General features: G+C 57.0%; 1 protein-coding gene across 9 annotated transcripts in view; it reads right to left on the bottom strand.

Moving 5' to 3' along the window:
* Positions 1–21,435, bottom strand: part of Tpcn2 (two pore segment channel 2) — a 66,468-nt gene that overhangs the window by 20,575 nt on the left and 24,458 nt on the right. For 6 of the 9 annotated variants that reach the window (XM_021264463.2, XM_021264462.2, XM_087205439.1 and 3 more), the window contains 3 exons: positions 21,036–21,117; positions 20,588–20,682; positions 19,766–20,375 (listed from right to left, as the gene is read on the bottom strand). In XM_021264463.2, the coding sequence (XP_021120122.1) occupies positions 20,297–20,375; positions 20,588–20,682; positions 21,036–21,117 (256 nt within the window). In that variant the 3' untranslated portion in view covers positions 19,766–20,296. Of the gene's footprint in view, positions 1–19,765; positions 20,376–20,587; positions 20,683–21,035; positions 21,118–21,435 lie in introns of those variants that run through there. The other 3 variants (XR_002397355.2, XR_002397354.2, XR_002397353.2) reach the window with 2 other exon arrangements.

Genomic DNA, 21,435 nt, shown 5'->3' with positions numbered 1-21,435 from the left:
GGTATCAAAGCCACAAGTGTCCTAGCCATGAGGACAAGCCTTGAAAATGCTCATCCCTGCTCCACTCAGACCATCTGTGGCTCCCTATTTCATGCAGTGCACAGGATAGGCTTCACACCGGCATGTGAGGTCTACAGGTCCCAGCCAGCAATGCCTCCCTTCGCGGGCCCCTGTTCTGCACCTTCAGGGCAAGCCGGCTGTACCTCAGGGCCTTTGCATGTGCCGCTGTGACCCCAGACCTCCACTTGGCTGCCTTCCTTCTCAAGTCTGTGCTGAAAGTTTCCTTCATCAGCCAGGCCTTCCCCTGCCAGCCTAAATCACAGCCACCACTGGCTGTGTCAAGCTACAGACTTTCTCTGCTTCCTGCCTCTCCCCTGCTAGACAGCCCTCAGGTTCCTGTGCGCCCATATCCCTGCCCTAGTTCCCGGTGGGCACTTGGTAAATAGTGATGGAGTAGGTGAATGGATATGGATGAATAAAGAGGTATCTGTTCACTCACCCATTTACTACTGTTGTGAACTCTATGACCCAATACATTAATGACAGCAATAATCATAGCAGAGCCCAGTAACCAGCAAGGGTCAGGCTCTGTACCAGGGGCAGGGGTGAAAGGTGAACCTAATACAGCCCCCATCCTCCGCAGATGATCTGTAAATGTGTTACTTGATCGATAAATAAAACAAGTAATCAATACATGATTCTATTGATCAATATGTGATCAATACATACAATAGTCCGGGTTGGGGCTCCCAAAGAGGCAGAGGCGGGCACTCAGGTAGGTCTCATTGAGACCCAGGAAAATGTGTGAGACTGGAAAGGCGGGTCAGGTCTGAGGAGCATATGGGACTCCAGAGGCTGCTGTAACAAATGATCCCAAACTGGGAGCCCAAACCAAAGGACATGCATCCCCTCACAGCTCCAGAGTGGAAGTCTGAGATCCTGGTGTAGGCGGAGCCGCGGTCCCTCCAGAGACCCTGGGGGAAGAGTCCTTCCTGCCTCTCGCAGCCTGCTCCACAAGCTCCTTGGCACATGGCAGTGTCCCTCCCGGTTCTGCTCCCAGCTTCACACAGCCTCCTCCCCTTCTTCCCCAGGTCTTCTCTTCTCTTACAGATCTTGCCATTGAACTTCAGGCCCATGAGGAAAATCCAGGATGATCTGAAATCTTACTAGATCGTTTTCTGTTGCCCATAACACAACACAATAGACTGGGTTAGTTATAAAGAAAAGAGGTTTATTTTGGCACAGGGGTCTGGGGAAAGGCCAAAGGACCTCATTTGGTGATGTCTTCTTGCTGGCTGACGCCTGGGGCAGCCCTGCATGGTGAGAGACACATGTATTGGTGACTATCTGGCCCTTCTCTCCTACAAACCCATCCAGATTCACACCCAGGGCTCCACCCAGATGACCTTCATCTAATCCTAATCCCCTTCCAAAGGGCCCACCTCTGACACCACAGTCAGATTCTGGTCCCACCCTCCTAATACTTCACAGTGGAGATTCAATTTCAACATAACTTCGGGAGAACAAACCATATTCAAACCAAAGCACCCTACCTTCATTACACCTGCAAAGACTCTTTTTTATCAAAGAGGGTCAACACTCACAGGTCCTGGGGATCAGGATTTGCACATATCTTCTGGGGACCCCATTCAGCACTGGACAAATGTTCTGGCCAAAGGCACTGAGGCCCGAGAGGCGGGTGTGGGGCACAGCAGTCAAAGGCAGCTGGATAAGGGGTTGGGCTAGTTCCCATGGGGCCCAAGGATGCAGGTGATGAATGGCCATGGCTGGAGTCACACTGGGGAGGGACATGACTGACAGATGCTGTGGAGAAAGGCAGCAGAGAGGCAAGGGTGGAGAAGTGGGTGCATTACAGGGGGCTGTTGCAGTCCCATGGGGACCTCAGGCTGAGGGGACTCAGGCAGGGGTCAGAGGTCAGATCTAAAAAGTACTGGAGGTTCAGAGCCTCCATGCTGGTAAATCTGATGGGGAGGGGAGGCTGGCATGGGTGATGGGTGAGGGGTGGGTGAAAAGTCCTTCTCCCGAGAGGGGCAGGCAGGTGGGGCCGGGTGTGACCCTCCCAGCAGCTCTGAGTCAGGGCCTACAGCTCTTGTCTCACAGGTGCAGAACCAAGCGGCAGAAGAGGCTGGGCCACCCCAGGCAGCACTTGGGCTGTACCTGCCACGCACGTTCACTCCAGCGTCCTAGGGCTGGCAAGGTGCTCAGCCAACACTCACAAAAGCGCCTGGATGTCAGGGCCATTCCTCTCCTTTCTGGCACAAATGCTGCACACTGGGCCCTGGGGTCTGCACTGTGAGGGACCTCGAAACTGCCCCAAACGAACTTCCGGTGGAAGCTACTGGCCAGGTCCAGCAGTATGGCTTGAGCTGCTCCTGCCACACTGGAGGGCTCAGCCTCTGCAACATGAGGGGGTCTCATGCCACGGCCTCTACAGGCTCTTCAGCTTCAAAGTTCTCCAATTCCTAATAGCTCAGGGACTTGCCCATTTGGAAAACACTCACCGAATGGCCTTACCCATGCGGTCCCAGCTCTGAGCAGGCAGTGTGCTCAGAATGTTCACTCTTCCTGGGCATCGGCCCCACCCCTGCCTCTCAGACAGGACCAGGCCTCACACCCACCTCTCCCCGGCTGCACTCACCCCAGCTCTCCCTCTAGGTCAGCACAGAGGTCCCTTCTGCAGTGGTTCCTGGTTGGGATCTTCCTCCTCCCACCCAGAAGCTGGAGTCCCCAGTGCAACTTGCTTTTTCCATCTGGCTATCTGTGCAGCCAGACCCCCTCACTGAGCCCGACCCCAACTATTAGAGCCCGTGGCGTATCCCCATGGGCACAGTTCATGGAGGACAAGAGACTCGATGCCCACTGGGCCATGCCTGCAGGCTCAGAGAACCACCCAGAGGCACCTTCCCACCAAGGTCTGGGTGGCAGGGTTGGCAGGGTTGGCAGGGCCCGGGGCCTGGACAGTTTGCACTGGCCTTGTGGATCTGGATAAACTGGAAAAGCAAAGGGCCGCACCGGGCACTGAGCCGGGCAAAGGAAGTGCCGCAAAGAGCTAAGCGCAGGCCCTGATGGCAGTTCACATAGCAGTGGCCAAGCCAGCCCCACCTCTCAAACCATCTGTCCGAGGCCTGTGCACCAGCCCCTCCACTGCCAGCCCCAGCCCCCCAGGCCCTGCACGCAGAGCCCCTCCGCAGTGGGAAGCCCAGGGCCAGCCAGGCACAGGCCTCCCTCCATGCCAGATATTAATCACATCCACCCTGATGGTGATCGATGGCAGGGCTTGGCAGCACCAGCCTGGCTGTGCTCCAGCCTCACCTTCCAGCATCAGAGACACCGAGGACACAAATGTGAGCTTTGGCAAGGGACAGCACATTGTCTCCCAGCTGTGGGAAAATAGTTAATGCGCAAACACTTCCTTAAAATGAGCTTACAAGGAAATGTTCAAGACGGCCTTATTAAAGATAATCAGCCTGGCTGAACAGGACAAAACTAAACTAAGTCCCTATCTGGGCCCTGAGAGCCAGAGAAGTGGCCCAATAGAGCATAACTAAAGCAGGGACTGGCAGCGGGCAAGACTCCACAGTTCTGTGTGTGATTTTTAACGCTTGTGGAAGTTTCCAGGTCAGCTGAGTGAGGAATCCCCCCCACACCCCAAGTTCATGAGGACATGGCTGGCAGGCTTGGGGAGTAGCTTCAGGAATGGAGGCCTCCAGGGCCACTGTGCTGGAATGTCAGGGCCTAGCTTAATCTCTGAACCTGCCATATGGCCCTGTGTCCTGGGACCCAGGCTGGTAGCCAAGGAGGAGCCTGGGGCTGGTCTCTCGCCCTCCAGCCCACAGCAGAAAGCCATTTTTCAAAGGTGTTTCCCAGTAGCTTCTAGAGGAAGGGCTCTTTGAGAAGCTGGCTTGGGCTGGAGCCAGGCAGAGACGTCTGGGGCTCTTGGCAAAAGCACCAGCCTCCTGAGATCAAAAGTGCCTTTCTTGGTTACTCGCTGCCTCTCGGTGCCAGGTGAATGAGCCACGGGGGCACCAGGGGCTTGGCAGGGCCGGAGTTGTCTTACCCAGACTAAAAGATGGGGGTGGGGGCTGACCACAGGTGTGCCAGGCCAAGCCATGGAAACCCCAACCCAATGGGCCAGGCTCACGTTACAAAGGACCCACGGCGGGGCCCTTCAGACGGAGGCTCCCCAAGGACACTGCGCCGTTTGTTCAGGGATCATTAGCTGTTTGACAGAGAGAGGCCCAGACCAAGGACAGGCAAAGCCAGAGGGCTCACAGGCCCTGCCAGCTGACATGGCAGTCGGTGTGTCCACAGTGAGTCTTATGAAAGTGGCAGCACCTTTACCCACACAGGGCCTCTTTCCGGGACAGAGGAGGGCTGGGTGCAAGCAAACACGTGCTCCTGATGATGTGGCGTGGGCATCAGCAACCTGGGTCACACCTTCCCAGGGCTGTCTTCTGACCACAAACGGGTGGTCTCCTTGGGCGTAGCTGCTGCTGGCCAGCACCAGAAGGAGAAGTTCCCAGATGCCACTAATGCCTAAAGCCCCACACTGCCAGCTCCACAAGAGCTAAAACAGTCCCATCTCCATGATGTGGCTGGTAATGGTGACAGTGACCCGTTTCTCTAACAATGGCAACAGAATCCACGAAGCAGACCAAGTACCCAGGGAAGGGATGATACAGTTAAGATCCCCTGGCCATCTCCTGCCAACTAAGACCCAGAGGCCCTGCTCATCAAGGCCAGTCTGCGCAGGGCTGGCCCCATGGCCAGGACCCAGGGAGGACTACCTGCTTCTCCTCATCCTCACCACAGGCTGGTGATGGACGGACTGTCATTTCTCCCTGTCTACAGAGGAGCCACTGTTCTGGTTTAAATATGAAGTGTCCTCCAGAGACTTGTGTATTGAGGGCATAATCCCTCAAGAGGTGGCTGGATCTCATAAGCATCAACCTCATCAATGGATTAATCCACTTGTGAGTTCACAGCTAGATGGCCTAGTAGGAGGTAAGGCCCTGTCTGAGGACGGTCACTACAGGTATGCCTTTGAAGAAAGGTGATTCTTGTCCCCTGCCCCTCCCTCTCTCTCTGGTTCTCTCTCTCTCCTCCTCTCTTCCTGGCCACCATGAGGTGAGCCGCTTTCCTTCTCCACACCTTTCTGCCATGATGGTTTTCCTTCACCTCAGGCCTAAAGCAATGGGCATGAGCCAGAATAAACCTTTCCTCCTTGAAGTTGGTTTTCTCGGGTTCTTTTTGTCACTGCAATGGAAAGCAGACTAATAAAGCGACCAAGGTACAAAGGTATGCACAGGCAGCAGGCAGAACATGCTACTCCTGATCCCACACAAACCGTGTCTGTTGCCCCATTTGCTTCAAAATCAACTAATGTTGCTACAGCAGAGGCAAGTACAGGCCCATCTTACAGACCTGAAAACTGAGGGTCAGAGAGTACAATAACATGTCCATAGCCAAACAGCTACCTGTGGCAGGGCCACGGAGCTCTGACGCCAAAGCCACCCCTCTCCTTGACCCCTCATCCACTGTCTGACCTCCCTCCTGGTGTCTAGCACATGGCCATTCAAGGAGATGCCAGGCACAAGTCCTCAACATGTACAGCAAGGAGAAAATCTGCCAGCTGGTCAGAGAAAACAGCTGCACAGGGTAAAGTGTTTCCCCAAATTCCAGTCCACCAGAACTTCAGAATATAAATTAATTTGGAATGGGGGGTGGGGGGTGCTCGCTTGTTTTTGCAGAGATGGGAATGGAATCCAGGGCCTCACGAAGGCTAGGCAAGTGCTCCACCACTGAGCTATATCCCTGTCCCTTTCTATTTTCGAGACAGAGTCTCCTTAAGTTGCACGAGCTGGCCCACAAATTCACATTTCTCCTACCTCAGCCTCCCCAACAGGTGGGACTACAGCTGTGTGCCGTTGGGCTTGGCGAAATGGCGGGTGCATGGATCCGATTAAGCTAAGATGAGGTCATATTAGAGCAGGTGGGCCCTAAACCCAACATACCTGGCACCCTTGTAAGAAGAAACATGGACCAAGGCACACAGGGAAGACAGCCAAGTGGCAGAGGTCAGAGTGATACAGCCACAAGCCAAGGAGTGACAAAGACCACCCGGAGCCACAGAAGCTGAGAGAAGCAAGGATCCTCTCCCGCACCCTCAGGGGACGAGGGAAACCTGCCCTCTGGGCTCTGAGGGGAAATGTGTGTGCTGTCGAAAGCCCCAGCCCACAGTGCTCCATTACAGCAGTCCAGCCAGTCCGGACAACACTCAGGGGCCAGGGGGAGGCGAGAGGATCCCTGCCACAGTGCCGAGTGAATCATCAGTGCCTGCCACAGTATCAGCCAACTGGAGGAGGAGATTTTGTTCTAGGGGAAAGAATAGCAAAATAGAACCCAGGATTGTCTAGCAAGGGCATCAGTCCCCAGCCTCACAGAAGCGTTTCCTGCCCACGCCAGCTGGGTACAGCCCCCTCTGCCAGCTTCCCTTCCCCACTCCTCTTGCCCGGCTCGGAGTCCCCTCCGCTGGCTCCTGGCCACCACTGCTGGCCGGAACAGAGATCACCGTCCTGCATACTCGCGGTCACGCGGAGTCACTGCATCTTAGTTATGCAGCAAATGACCTGCCAGGTGGAAAGCAAGACCATCCGGTCCCAAGAACCCCAAACACATTCCTGGCACCTCACAAAAATGCCAAAGGCATCTGATGGGGGCAAATGCTTCCCAGAGGGGACTCTGCTGGGCCATGAACCCTGAAGCCTGAAGGAGCCAGTGACTCGCTCTTCCAGGGCCCTGGCATTCCGGCTCCATGCCGGCACCACGCACCTGTTCCACCCCACTCCCCAGTACCCAGCCCTCCACCTGTCCCCATGTATCAGAGCTGAGATGCAGGACCCCTCACCCTTCCTTCCTCACCTCTCACTGCAACTCTGGTGCTGTCACCACCTTCAGACTGACTATGACAAATCCTCTCCAGCATCAATAGAGTCCCTCTGCCCAAGAGTGGCCAGTGTGAAAGGGGTCTGGTTCCTGGAGGCACCAGCCCAGAAGTGCACAGGGTCGGGGTGTTAATGCTGTGGGGGGAGACATGACTAGAACATTCTGTGCCTCAGTCTCCTCTTCTGTAAGACAAAAGGATGCATGAGTGTGGGGGACACACCACGCACAAAGCACACCCTGCTGTGGTCACCACTGGCAGCTGAGGCTGCCCAGGGTCCACTCAATCCTGGCCTGGCACTGAGGGTCACTTGGCACTTGCCCGCCACAGGCTCAGGTGCCGCTTGCCCTCCTCTTTGTCAATATCCCCAGAGCACAGAACAGTGAGCTAGAGCCACCGTGGCCCCACCCACAGCGGGGCGTGGGGACCGAAGCTCGGCAGGACAGGAAGCCGAGGTTCACGGCAGCAGGCATCCATTCAATCCTCCATCTGCCCATCCATTTAGTCAAGTCAATCAGTGAGCACCTACTACATGCCCAGCTCTACCCTGGCCACAGGGGCTCCCCATGAAGAAAATACAGCCCACATCCTCATGGGGAAGCAAACAGGGAATTCCCAGGACACACCCCACACCACAGGACGCCATTCCCATTGCAGGGAGACAGAGAGAAGCGGCCGGCACCCCCAGGGGACACTGTAGGTCACTCTGCAGAGACCCAGGCCGGGCCAGACCCCATCACTGCCCCGCGCACCTGGCCCTCAGTCTCCCCTCCACCCGCTTCCGTTAGAGGAGTCAGCCGTCTCGGCCAGGGCACCCCGCCCCCAGGACTATAGCTGGGCCTGCAAAGTGGAGCCCCCGGCCGACACCTACAGCACCCCAGGGTATGCAGCCTCACTTCTTTGCCCTGAAAAATGGTTTTTCTCAATCATGTACCTGACACTAGGCAAGGGGCTCCTAGGGCAGCCCCCGAGACCTGGATTTCTGGGGAATATGGTGGAGTGGATCAAATACCCCACAGAAGGTCTTTGGATCCCCGTAGCTCACCCAAGACGGATGTGCCCACCCTCTCTCCCCAGCAACCACATTCTCACTGCGGGTGTCAGGCCAGGGACCTCAATTTTCCAGGGGGACAGGAGAGCCCCCACGTGGGGACAAAGGGGCGCTCCCTCACCAAGGCTGCAGCCCAGGCAGGCCCACCTGGGTGGGTGGTCTGTGTGCCACCGGGGTGCCAGGCAGCAGCCTCCCTTACACCCTCTCCCCAGAGGCCAGGAGCCTAGATCTCAGCCAGGACAGACTGTGGACCGCAGGCCAGCACTGGGCACACATCCCTGTCACCACAGACCCCCAGGGTGTCTGAGGCCAGAGAAACCAGTGAAGAGTGAGCGCCAGGGCGGGAGCCAAGGCTGGGAACCTGGAGGATGCCTGCCCACCATCCCTGGGGCCAAGGAGGGACCCTGAGGGGGAGGCGCCTTAGCAGGGGAGAGGAAGAGAGCTCCAGGTGGGGCCAAGGCCTGGGCCCTCTCTGGCGCTGAGGCTGGTGAGGCTGGAAAAGCAGGCTGCCTGCTAGATGCTGCTGGAGCTCTGCTGCCCTCTGCTGGCCCGTCCAGGAACTGCAAGCACCCCGGCCAGTAGTTCTCCAGGTGTTTGTCTTACCTGGCCCTCACCTGGCTCTGCCTCTGGAAACTCCAGATCCCTGTCACCTATATGCAAATCATCTATGTGCAAGCCACCTCTAAGCACCTAGCCCACTGCCAGCAGGACACCACTCACACTTCACACTTCCCATCACTCAAGCTGGGTCTGCAGGCATCTCATGGGTTTACAAGGTAGGGCGGGCTATGCCAGCGCACCCCAGACCCAGCTGGAACCAGCTGGGCTACCAAGGCCATCCTTGGCTGCTAGGTCTGCAAGTGGGTGCTGCTGCCTGGTGCCTTCACCTGAGACAGGTAGGCATCAGGACTCATTGCTATATGCAGACTCAGGAGAGGGCAGTGCCCAGTGGGGAGGGGAGAGCACAGCCCCCAGTCTGCAGCACCAGGCCCCGAGATGCAGAACTTCCTCTCTCGCTGCACCACTAGAGCAGGCTCTGGGCGGGTGAGGGGAGGAGCTGGGTAGGACAAAGCACTTCACATGGGCCTCTGACCCTTCATATGACAATAGCCAGAGGTCAGTCCTATAGGGTCTCACGGTCTGGGACTCTGAGGCCAGCCTAGAGCAGAACCCACTGGGTCAGAGATAATGCCTATGTGACCCCGAAGCTCATCACCCACTTTCTGCCACTGATGAACAGCTCTCTCGGGCAGGCAGCTCTAGACCGGCACCACCCAGCCACCTGCCTGTCCCCCACACCCCTGTGGGACTGAAGCAGGTTTTGTCCCTGATGACATGGTGACAAGTCACTAGAGCACCCTCTGCACAGCTGGCATTGCTGGCCCAGTCCAGGCAGCCTTTGAAGCCACCACCTCCAAACAAGACCCGGAGAGATGCTCCTCTGGGAGCCTACATGTGTTCCAAGAGCTTCCCTGGGTCGCTTTATGAAGAAACGGCAGGAAATGTGAACGAGATCTTCCCGGTTTGTTTCCCCTTAGCATTGGCCCCACTGGATGGGGCTCGGCTGCCTGGACTTAGCAAGCTGAGGTCTCAGAAGAGCCCAGTGGAAGGAGCAGCTACTGCTAATAGCTGCACATGGGAGGCTCTGCCAGCCTCCTCAGGTTGCCATGCCGAGCCACCACAACCCAGGTGGCTCAGAACGGCGGATTTACTTTCCCAGTTCAGAGCCATGGGTCCAAAAGCCAGGAGTTGACAGGGACATGCTCCCCGTGAAGGCCCTGGGAGGGCACTCGTCTCCACAAACTCCAGGGGCTGCAGCCCCTCCTTGGCTTGTGGCCTCACCACCCCAACTCTTGCCTTCATCTTCACACCTTTCCTCTATGCGACCCTGTGCTCTTGGCGTAAGGACACCAGGCACTCCATGCAGGGCCCGCCTCACCTCAGCGCCCTCTACTGAGACCTTACCCAAGTGATGTTTTCACAGAGCTGAGGGACTGGGACTTCAGGGTAGCTTTTGGGGTCACCATGCAGCCCACTAGTGTGGTGGGGCCGGGGGTGGAAGAACACAGGGTTCTGAATGGTCCTCGCCAGCAGCTTCAGCATCCCCAGGACCTGTGATCAACGGCCCCCGAGGCCCGCGCCCAACTGGTGAACCAGACACCCAAGTGGGGCCAGCAATAAGCCTGCAGGAGCTCTGCTGGAGCCTGGAACCCTGAAATGACACCAGAGAAGGTCCCCACTGCCCACCCTGACCCACATGTACAAGTCTCAGTTGTGACTGGACTGGAGGCCACACTAACTGGCTGGTTTATTGGGGTAGTGGGGTCTGGGGTATTCCACAACCAGGCCACCAAGCTAAACCAGAACTGGGCTGAAAACCAGGGCAAAGCTACTTCCGGCCCTAGGGTCCAGCACACAGGCAAGGGTCCTGTGAGACAGGGAGAGACTCCCACTCAGGGTCTGGGTAAGAAAACCAAAGGGTAGCCATGCTACATCGGGACGGCCGCTAGTCCACCCTTGGTCTGAGATCGGACATGCCTTGCTCCCTCACACTGCAGGGACTCGCAGCGTCCTGTAACTGCTTCTCCACATCACCACTGTCCTTGTACCATGTGCCTCAGGCCACGAGTCACCACTATCTCAAGGAACCACCAGTTTGCACCCGCAGGCTGCACGCCTCACCTTTGCCTCTCGCTCCCTGCCCAACCCAGTGTTCCGGCTCAGTCCAAAGCAGGAATTGATCCTTCTTCATCACCAGGACCAGGCGGGTGGGGAGGGGGAGGCAGGTGTTTGTTCCTTTCTTCAACTTCTTTCTCTCGTCTTCTGAAAGCTCAGTGTAGAAGGGTTGCAAAGCAGAAAGCACAATAGACCCACCATCCAGGGTGAAGACCCATGTGTACTTTTAATTTTGCCTCTAGTCAAACACAGATGTTTCCACAAGAGATGTACCCTAGAACAGGAGTCGGCCCCACCAAAAAGTACTATGGATGGAACCCAGGGCCTTCACACACAGCTACATCCTAGCCTTCATTTTCTATGTCGTGACAAGGTCTTACTAAGTTGCTATGCTGCCCAGGCTGGGCTCAAACTTTCGATCTTCCTGCCTCAGCCTCCCAGAGTGCTGGGATTATAGGTGTGTATCACCATGCCCAGCTGAGAAAGAGTTTATAGAGGACATGGGTAACAACCAGACCGGATTCTTAAGGACCCTCATTCATATGGAGCCAGAGAACCCTCCCATAGGACAGAGGATGGATTTGTGCCCCCGTGTCTGACACCAAGCCCAGTGTCAATGGGGATGGTCGTCTATGTCAAAGCCAGCCACAGTGCAGGCTAGGGGTGGACCGGGAGAGGGGGACTGGCAGCACCTCTGGCCTCCAGCAGATGGCCCAGGGAACACCTGTAGCTTCCTGGACCAGGTGGTGTGACATGAGGTGGGGAGAGAGGGCACTGGGGTGCACCTGTCAAAGGAACCCGGCTGGGACATGGGTCTTTGGCAGGGAATGGCAGCCCTGAGGCCAGTACCCCTCCGTGTCAGGGGAGTGGCAGTCAGGAGGAAAGAGCCGGCTGTGGAGCCCCAGAAGCAGCTGTCAGGGGTAGCCACGTCCCTCCCCCAGGATGAAGGGCTCCTGCTCTGCCCTCCTGCCCTCCCAGGCAGATCTGGACGGAAGAGGTGGAGCAGGAGGTGTGAGAGAGGCAGCAAGTCCTGCCTGGTCCCCTCCTCCCCAACCCACCTGGCTGCTCTGAGGCCTCCCGGGCACGTCCTGGTGACAAGTCCAGCAGGCAGGACACCAAGCCCAGGCCCCACCGCACATCACCAAAATCCGACCTGCTGGGACCAATGCCCTGTTCTTTCTCTCTTCCTCCTTCTTCAGTTTCATGAAGCATTGCACCTAAGGTTTTAGGGGTGTTTTGAGGTTCTGGGGATTGAACCCAGAGCCTTTACACCAAGCTACATCCCCAGCCCCTTTTTTATTTTGAGACAGGGCCTTGCTAAGTTGCCCAGACTGGGCTCCAACTTGCAATCCTCCTCCCTGAGCCTCCCAGAGTGCTGGGGTCACAGGCATGTGTCACTTCACCTGGTCTTCACCTACAGGTCTTAGGGTCAGGCTCATTTCCTCAGGCCAGAAGAACAGAGGGGAGATGAACAGAAACGTCTTGCGTTTCCTTTCACACCCATATTTTCCTCCTCTTACGTAAACAGTGCGCACCTTACAGTGGCTTCCAGGACTGACTCATACTGAGAAATTTCACCTCCGCTTTTTCCTGGTCTCCATGGAAGACTGGAGAACTGGTGTGACCACGTACTTGGGTATGAGTGACCTGTCCTCAGGGCCCCTAGTGTTTACAAAATAAATAAGGGGCTTCTTGGAGGTGGGATACCACAAAATAAACTTAAGAATCGCTCCCTAAACAGAGCCAACCACACTAGTACAGCAGTGTGTGAGGGGGAGTCCACTCCCACTCCAGGGGCCAGGGCAGAGCAGCCCAAATGACATGAGGAGCCGGGTCTGCCCTGCCCACATTGCAGCCTTCCAGCCTCAGTTTCCCTGCCTGTAGAAGGGGCTGGCTGGGTAATCTCTACAGTACCTCCACGTGTGGACTTCTCTGGTCTCCAGCCTCCCCACCTCTGCAGAGCCCCTTCTGCCAGGGCTGACCTTGAGACCACAAGAGGCCTCCGGGTGCGCTGGCAACAGGCCCTGGGCAGGGAGGTTCAAGAGGCCCCAATGGAGGTGCTGTCCTTCCTGCCTCGGCCTTCCCAGGACCCCCGGATGGCAGAAGACCGAATGCAGAGACTGGTGGTCCATCAAGACCATCGTCACCAAGACCAGGCTCAGCCAAGCCTGGACCCAGGAGCTGAAGTCACTGGTCAGCCAGGGGAGCAACAAGCATGCATTCCACACAGGGTTGGCACATCTGCTCTGCACCTCACTCTGCCTACCAGCCCACTTCCTCCTTCCCCTAGAGAGGAGGGGATGCGCCACACGTCCCAACCACAGGAGGAGGCAGGCAGAGCCCAGACCCCAGCTGCAGACTCCAGGATCTCGGCCAAGAGGGTCCCTGTCTCTCGCCCCTTCGTGCCCAGGGGCTCTTGCTGACCCCAGAATGCACAGCAGGGTCCTGCCAGGTTCCCTGCAACCAGCTGGGCCATTTGCAACACAGACCCCGAGCCAAGGCAACAGGGGATGGGATGACATCCTAGCCAGGCTTGGAGCTGGGTCACATGTCCTGCCAAGTGGCCAGCACACACCTGGGTCATCTGGGCCTCCCTGTAACTGCCCCTCCCCGAGGGCTGCCTTATAAGAGTGCTCCATCAGCAGCTATGGCTAAAAGAAAACCAGACAAGGAAGAGGGAGAGGACGGATGGTAACTTCTCCTGGTCAGCTGCACTCAGTGTGACCTGATCTGCAGCACAGATCTTATTAGAAAGCTAGCCAGGCATGATGGCACATGCCTATAATCCCACCACTTGGGAGGATGATGCAGGAGGATTGCTTCCAGTTTGAGACCAGCCAACATGAACTACAAAGTGAGACCCTGTCTCAAAAAACAAATTTAAAAAAGATAGTCCCAGGCCCCTCCCAGAGCACCTTGCTCAGAGACTTAGGGTGGGGCCAGGGACCCAAGCTCCAGGAAGTCCTCTGGGGGGCTCTGCTGCCTAGGCGCCAGCTGAGACCCTGGCCTGGCACTTGGAAGGCACCAGACTTCAGAACTGGCTTCGCCATGTGCCCCACTGTTAGGGGCTGCTGTCTCCTCACAGGCACGGCCACAGCTGCAGGGCCCAGGGGGCAGGAGGCAGGTCTGCCTCACCTGGCGACAGGTGTTGCTGGGGCTGGGCCGGCCGTGGATTAACCAACTGCTGTCGGAACCGGGAGGCAGTGGGGCCCGCCTGGGTGCTGCGCAGGTGTGGGCCCTGCTCCCCTCATGCTGCTCTGAGTGACCCAGAAGAATAGCTCAGTACCCCAAAGTGTGGTTAGAGGGCAGGGCGACACCCACACACGCCGTCTGCTGGCCACTTTGATGTGAGCGGCATAGCCTGAGCCCCACGCCTCCTCCTTTAATTTTTAAGAGCAGTGCGGTGTGCCCAAGCTCCACTTTTTTTTCTTTTTAAAGCAAGGAATTGTTCTAACTTTTGAATAAGAACCACCAATTATCTCCAGGGCGGGAAATCCAATCCAGGCAGATTGGGAGAGAAGGACCAGCCCTCCTGCTGTGCAGAGCAGCAGAGACCACATGAAAGGCCCAGCCCCGCGTGCTGACACCCTGCTCCGAGCACCCAGCCACAGCCTGGCACAGGTCCTGGGCCCCATCCAGCCTCCTGCACCAGGGACGGCTGGCAGGAGGGAGGGACCCCAGGATGACCCAATGGGCACAGCCACTGACCACCTGGGGCCACTGGGCCGGTGGAGCCCCTGCTCTGGCCAACCCTGCACTTGACCCCACTGCAGAGGATGCCCAGGACACCCCTCCCCACCCCGCTGCAGCCCCTAACACTGCGCCTCCTGCCACCACCATCCAAAGTCCCTGCTTCTTCCCAGCCGCCCCTGCCCCATCCACCAGCTGGCACATCACCCCTCTCGGCCACATGTGCCGCTCCCACCGTGCCCTGCACCTTCCCCGACCATCTGCACAACTTCTGCCATGTGCAAAACAGCAACACAACCTCCTGACACGCTCTCCCCGACAGCACTGTCCCCTCCGAGGGAACCTCCCAGGGGGGCCAACCACCTCCCTCCTCTCATCGCCTGCGTGTACTCCGCTGTCTGGCACGTGTTATGTGACGTACGCGTGCGCTAGAAAGCTAACACGGGACTGTGTGCCCTACCCAGCCCTGGACATGCACAGTCCCTGCACTCCTTGCTGCCCGCCTCCCCAGAGGTGACCCCCCGCACAGTCCCCTGCTGCACTCGGGATGCACAACAGACCAGTCGTCCCTGGGCATCATGGGGACTGTTTCCGGTCCTCTCCCCACCCCAGGCAGCCAACTCTGCACAACACGGCACAGCAACCGCACAGGACCCACTTACTCCCGCACACCCCGGGGCCTCTGAGCCACAGCAGCTTCCGCCCTGTGCTGTTTAGGAAACAATGACACCGAGAATCCGAACATATGCCCAGTTTTTCTTCGGATACTTTGACCCGACTTGGTCGAGTCCACAAAACAAGAGTGAACAGACGCAGGCCAAGGACAGACACCGCTCGGTGCGTCACACTCGACTTCAACAGTGACGCCGACGACTCCCCTGGAGGCTGTCCGTCCAGCTCTCCTCCAAGGAGGCAGGAGGTCCCCGAAGGCCAGAGGGTCGGGGGAGTGGGTCTCACTGCGGCCCGACCGAGTCTTCCACCCACTACTGACACTGGGGCAGGCACCCTTCCCCTCCCTGTCCAGTTAATCTGCAGGGAGGACTCGACCGCCCTTGTTTTTACACTTGCACACACGCTTCTCAATCAGCTTGTCAAAAGCCCTTTAAAAAATGACATTTAGAGTTATAATTTATAGATTCACTTGGGGAAGACTGACATTTTTACAGAATCAACTCCTGCTCCCCCAAACAGAAAACCTGGTGGGCAGAATTCTAACAAGACCGCCCTGATCCTCCACCTGTACAGTCTCCTCCGGGTGGGTGTGGGCACGTCTTGTGGATGTGATGTCACGCAAAGCTTGGGTTATGTCATGGGGCGTAGTTGATGTTAGGAAGCAGTGACAATTCTGGTGGGTGTGGCCTTTCAGGTGATACCTTAAAAGCCCCAGGGCTCCCTTACTTTAAAAATAATCTTCTTGTTTTGAGACAGCGTTTCACTATGCAGTTCAGGCTGGCCTTGAGCTCATTATATAGCCCAGGCTATCCTCGAAAGGACTGTGATCCTCCTGCCTCAGCCTCCTGTGTACTGGGATTACAGGTGTGTGCCACCCTCCCCAGCTGGGTTCCTTGAGGGGTTTGAGGCTAGGCATGCTGTCTGCTGCTGTGAAGACTAGGGGCTCACATGGCAAAGCATGCAGGGGGCTACCCGTGCCTAAGAGTGGCCCCAACTGACACCCAGGAGGGAACAAGGGCAACAGACACAACCACAAGCAGCTAAATTCAATCAATGACTCAAATGAGCCTGAAGCTAACTCAGGCCAAGTCTCCTGGAGGGGCAAGGCCCCAACACCTTGGTCCAGCGCTGAGATCCTGAGCAGAGAAGCTGCTGAGGCCTCAGGACATCTGCTCCCACATGGGGGTATGTCAGGCTGGTAAGTGTGCGGTGACTTGTTAAGCAGCAGAGGTGACTGACACATAGCAGAGGTGGACTATTCATCCCAGTCCACAATGGTTGTTTTGTCCTGTTTCATAGTTTCGGGGCTTTGACCGGGGCGGGGGGGGGGGGGTCGGTTCTTCAGTGCTGAGCATTGAAGCCAGGGTCTCCTTTGTGCTAGGCAAGTGCTCTACCACTACGCCACATCCCCAGGCCTTGTAGTTTCCTGCATATAACCTTCAACATCTTTGATTCATATTACTTTTTACTATTTAAACAGTAGAAAATATAGCTTCCAGCAGTTTACAGCTAATATTTAGAGAAATACTGCATTTAGTGAGATCTAAAAACACAGTAAGCTGTTTTGCCAAATTCTCACTAACTTTAGCAACTGGCTTTTCTATGTAGACAGTCATATTATTTGTGAATAAGGGGTCACATTTCCTCTGATGCTGTTCCATCTGCCACCACACTTGCCTGATTCCACTTAAGGACCAGCAGGAACATCTCCCTTCCAGAAAGCTCTTTCTTCCCAAAGGTCCAGGCAGCTGGGCACCCGCTCCTCAGCCCTTGGGGACTCGAGCCAACCAGGTGAAGGGCATCTCTGCAGGGAGGACAGTGACGCAGAGCTGCCTGTACTCAGGGAAACTGAGCAGCTGTACACTAAGGAGGAGATCCAGTCAGGGAAAGAGCCTCAGAACCACGGAGGAGGAGGAAACCGGAAGGCAGCCGGTGGTGGGACCCAGGGGCACTGGCATAGACAGGGCACATTCCCTAGCTCTGTCCTCCCAGTGGGCCAGGTGCAGCAGGGCCCTGCCGGCCGTGAGCAGGACCCACAGCCACACTGTGGTTCCCAACACCTGCATTCACTGAAAGGAACGGGGTCCCTCAGAAGTGGCTTCTTCTGGAGCACGGAGGGAATGGGGCAGGGAGGGCACAAGTGGACCCAACACCAGGCAAAAGGGCGCCTTCTGGCCAGGTCTCCCTGAGAGAAGTCCTGCTCCACACCAATGGGAGCAAGAGGAGAGAGAAGGAAGAGGGAGGAAAAAGGTTCAAGGACTGAGAAGAAACAGGGGTTTGAGTTCTCCAACCCCCACCTCAGTCATCACGGGAGAGGCAGAGGAGTCACTGTGGCCACCTCACCATGCAAGGGCTGAACATCCACCCTGGGGGGCCTGAGGCTGCACAAGCCCTGCCCAGAGGTGGGATCTGAATCTAACTGCAAGGAAAGCTAGTTTGGTGATCATTCTCCAAAATCACTGGCTCACTTCACAGAGTCACCGTCACGAAGGCCCAGGACAACTGATCCACTGTCAGGAGGTCACAGCAATGCCCACACAGCCACACGGGCCCGGACCCCACACTCCTGATGGTACGCTGCAGGCAGCTGCCCTTGCTTGCTGGAAACCTCCTGCACAGAGGGTGTGGGCACAGAACCCCACCCCACCCCGTGACTCGGAAGTCATTCTTATGCCACTGACAACTGCTCTCCAGGCTGTCCCCTTAGCATCATCATCAGATATGGACAGACCCCAGTGACCTCCACATTGGACCTGCTCCACCCCCTCGGCAGGAGCTGATGAGCAGCCCAGCCTCCTTGGGAAGTGAAGCCACCACCACACACAGGTGGAATCAGCCCCTAGCACTCACATCCCGGCTCACAGGTAAGAGCAGGAAAAAGCCCAGGCCAGGCTCCCAGAAAGGCTCTGGATACCTGGGAAGCAAGGCCCTTCCTGTGTCCAGGCTCAAGTGCCATCTGGGTGGGAGGTGGCCTCCAGGCAGGCAGACCTTGGTGCCAGAGACCCAGGCTGACCATACACTATCTCCCAGCCCGAGGGCCACTCAGACTACAGCTCTGTTTCTCCTCTCTTCAGTACATGCAGCGTGTAGGCCACAGACACCCCCACTGCCACCAGGGGCCCCTCTGCATCCCCACCCCTCCATGTGCACCAGGCCCCTTGGCCTCACTTCCTGGCCTGCCCTCCTCGTCCACCAGGGCACCGGCCTCCATCTGTGCTTCTGCTGACCCCAGCCACTGGCCACCTGACCCTGCAAAGCCCCTGCCTGGGTGGAATAGCGCCACAGGCTGAGGCCATCTCCCACCTAGCACAAGCTCAGCTCTGTCAAGCTCAGCCAGTGTGAAACAGATGAAGGAGTGTGAGCACAGGGGCTGGCAAGAGCCCCCCAGCACATCCATCCGACCCAGCTCATGGTCGGAAGGGACCAGCAGGATCGGCTACGCCTCCTCCACTCCTCCCCACAACCTCCACACCCAGGGACAGTGGCTTCGGGTACCCCCTCGGCAGGTACAGGAGCCTCTGACCAGTGCGGCCTCCCCGTACCCTGAATAAGTCATGGGGATCACCTGCTGCCCAGCAGAAAAAGCCACAGGGGCCTCTGGATACACAAATCACGAGTACAGAACACAGTGGACAAGAGGGTCGGTCGGAGCAAGGACAGCATAGAAGCAGGGCCAGCATAGAGACGTCATACCCCAAAAGTGCCTAGGAGGCTCACTCTGCGCTCCAGCCTCATTCCCAGGGGACTCGGGAGAGAGACAACCACAGAGGAAGCAGATTTGAACAGGTCTGGGAAGAGCAGACAGGGGTTTTAGGGGTCACAGGATCTCAGGGCCCTAAGTGTCGGCAGAACCCTATCTCTCCACTAGGTGGCGCCCAACCCTCAGCAGAAAGGGGCAGCAGGAACAGAGCCAGGCCTCACTTGATCCCATGCAGGGGTGCAGAATGGGCCAGATGTAGACTCCAATCTATGGCTTCCCTAATTCCTCTCCACCCACCAGCTTCTAGGAAGACAGCTGTGGAGATGGGGGTTGGGAGTGTCCTCCCAGCTTCAAAGGCCCCCAAACCAAAGGGTCAGGCCAATGCCCAGGACTTCAGACAAGCACCAGGGCCAGACAGAAGCCATGCTAGGGCCGAGACCTAACACCCTCACGGGCATCTGCACCACTCCAAGCAGCGAGGTGCATGGCAGCTCAGCCCTTTTTCAGCCACGCCGTCCTCAAGTCTCATTTCCAGACTCACTGGGGCAGGCTAGGGAGCTCACTCCTGGCCGTGGAGTGGCACCCTTGATCCTCCCCCCAAGCCCACGGCAGACATCACTCATCAATCCCAGCAGGCATGACACATTGATCTCCACATTCCCTTCCACGGAGACCTCTGGAAACACACAGCCAAGCACTGGAGTTGGCACATGAAATTTGAAAACCACTAGTCAACCGGGATCAGGGTGAATCACATGACATGGCCTGCCACACGCTGCTCACTTCCTCCACTTTCCCAATCCAGCCCCTCTGCCACACACCATAGACAGACATGCAAAGTAGACCACTGCAGGCTTATAAGCCTTTGAGCAAATTACTAAAGGTGCTTCTCACAACAGACAGAAAGCGAAGTGCCAAGATACACCCACAAGGCCAGGTGCCCTTGTACAGTGCACAACCTAAACAACCTTACCCAGCCCCTTGCTCCACAGAAGTAGGACCAGAGTCACGCTGAAGTAATAACAATCTCATTCTTTGCAAGACTTATTGATGAAAATTAGTGGCATTCTGACACATCCAATTACACATACACAATCCATAAAACAGAACACAATCAACATTCTCTTTGTGTAAAACACCAGCACCCAACTTCAGTGCCTGGAATCTGTGAGTTACCCTGTGCAGGCCCGGTGCAGGGCTCTGGTCCCTAAAGGCCACCAGCAGCGAAGGTTGCATGGAAGCTGCAGGGCCCGAGGAGAAGGCCACTGCTTTTCACTTTCCAGGCTGTCTTCAAGGTCTCTGTGAAGTCACCATCTCATCTCCCGGAAGCAGCTTACAGAAGAGAGCAGCACGCCACAAGGTCCCCTGGAGCACTGTCCCATCCAAGCTATAGGGAGAACCTGGCGGTGACGGTGACTGTCCCCATCCCATCTCCGCCTGTCCCGAGATGAGGTCTGTCAAAGGCACAGTCCTCTCTGCCTGGCTGTGAGCAGCTGCCTCTTCCACAATGCATCGGTCCCAGATCTCGAAGGCCATCAGGATGTCACCTGCACAGCCACAGGTGGGGGTGACGACACAGCTTCTCTGTCAGCTCCTCCTCCCTGGGCTCCTCCAGAATGTCCCTGTGGAGGAGGAGACCCACAGGCACTCAGGAGGAGTCAGACATGGGCCGCTGCAAACGAGTGACCAGAGCCACAGGGAGGCTTCCAAGTGCCAGGGATCCTTACCCTTCACCTCAACCCTGGCTCCAGGCTTCTCTCCCCAGCTTGCCTACTGAGGTTGTTGTCACAGGGCCTGTGGCTGCCACCTGCCCCTTTGCCTCCCCATCATGTACCTGAACATGAGCTCCTCCGACATCTGGTATGCAGCCTCCACGCTCCCAGCAGGGGGCTGCTCATGATTTTGGGGGTCCCATCTGTGGAGGAAGTTCTGGCAAGCAGAAGGCAGGAAGGGCAGTTAGTGAGCGCCCCGTGGGGAACCAGCCTCACCCCTTCCTGGGTCTCCAGCACAGCCCAGCATCACTGCAGGAGCCAAGCAGTTTGCCCTAAAGGCCCGGATGCAGGGTCCAGGTCAGCTCCCTTCTACCCCAGCAAGACATGAGTTTCTCTTCAGGCTTGGCAACACATCTGGGGCACCCAAGGGGCCCCAGCAACCAGGGAAGCAACACTAAGCCCCAGGGGAGGGGGCTCAACACACCCAGCCACCCCCAACCCATGCACTCAGAAGGTCTGGCCAGGGTCTCACAGAGGTCCTAGGTGGGCCTGGACGGGGACTACTGATACCTCCAGGAGCAGAGCCAGAAAGAGGTTGACCCATATGACGGATGACACAAGCCACCACAGCACAAAGTAGATCTTGGACCACCTGTGGAGGACAAGGAGGACCCCACACTACTGTGAGCAGAGTGAGACCCTTCCTGAAACACCAGCACCCATGGGTAGTATCCTGGATGGCGTTTATCAGACTGCCCACAACTCCCTGGGGCCCAGTGTTACTATCGCCATCTACAAGGATCCCAGCCAGGCTGCAAAGCATTTAAGCAGAGCCAGTGGGAGAAAGACTTGGAGAGAAAGAGGGAAAGGCTCTTTTGCTAGAGCAGATCTGAGCTCTCCAGTTCCCTACCTCAGTCTCCCCAGGGCACCTGACCCTGTGGAATTCCCTAGAAGCTCCAGTCAGACCCAC

The sequence above is a fragment of the Heterocephalus glaber genome, unplaced genomic scaffold, assembly GCF_053883595.1.
Source record: "Heterocephalus glaber isolate CG9 unplaced genomic scaffold, H.glaber_assembly_v1.0 deba00000594, whole genome shotgun sequence".
In the NCBI taxonomy this organism is placed as follows: Eukaryota; Metazoa; Chordata; class Mammalia; order Rodentia; family Bathyergidae; genus Heterocephalus; species Heterocephalus glaber.
This window is presented reverse-complemented; position numbering and strand designations above follow the sequence as displayed.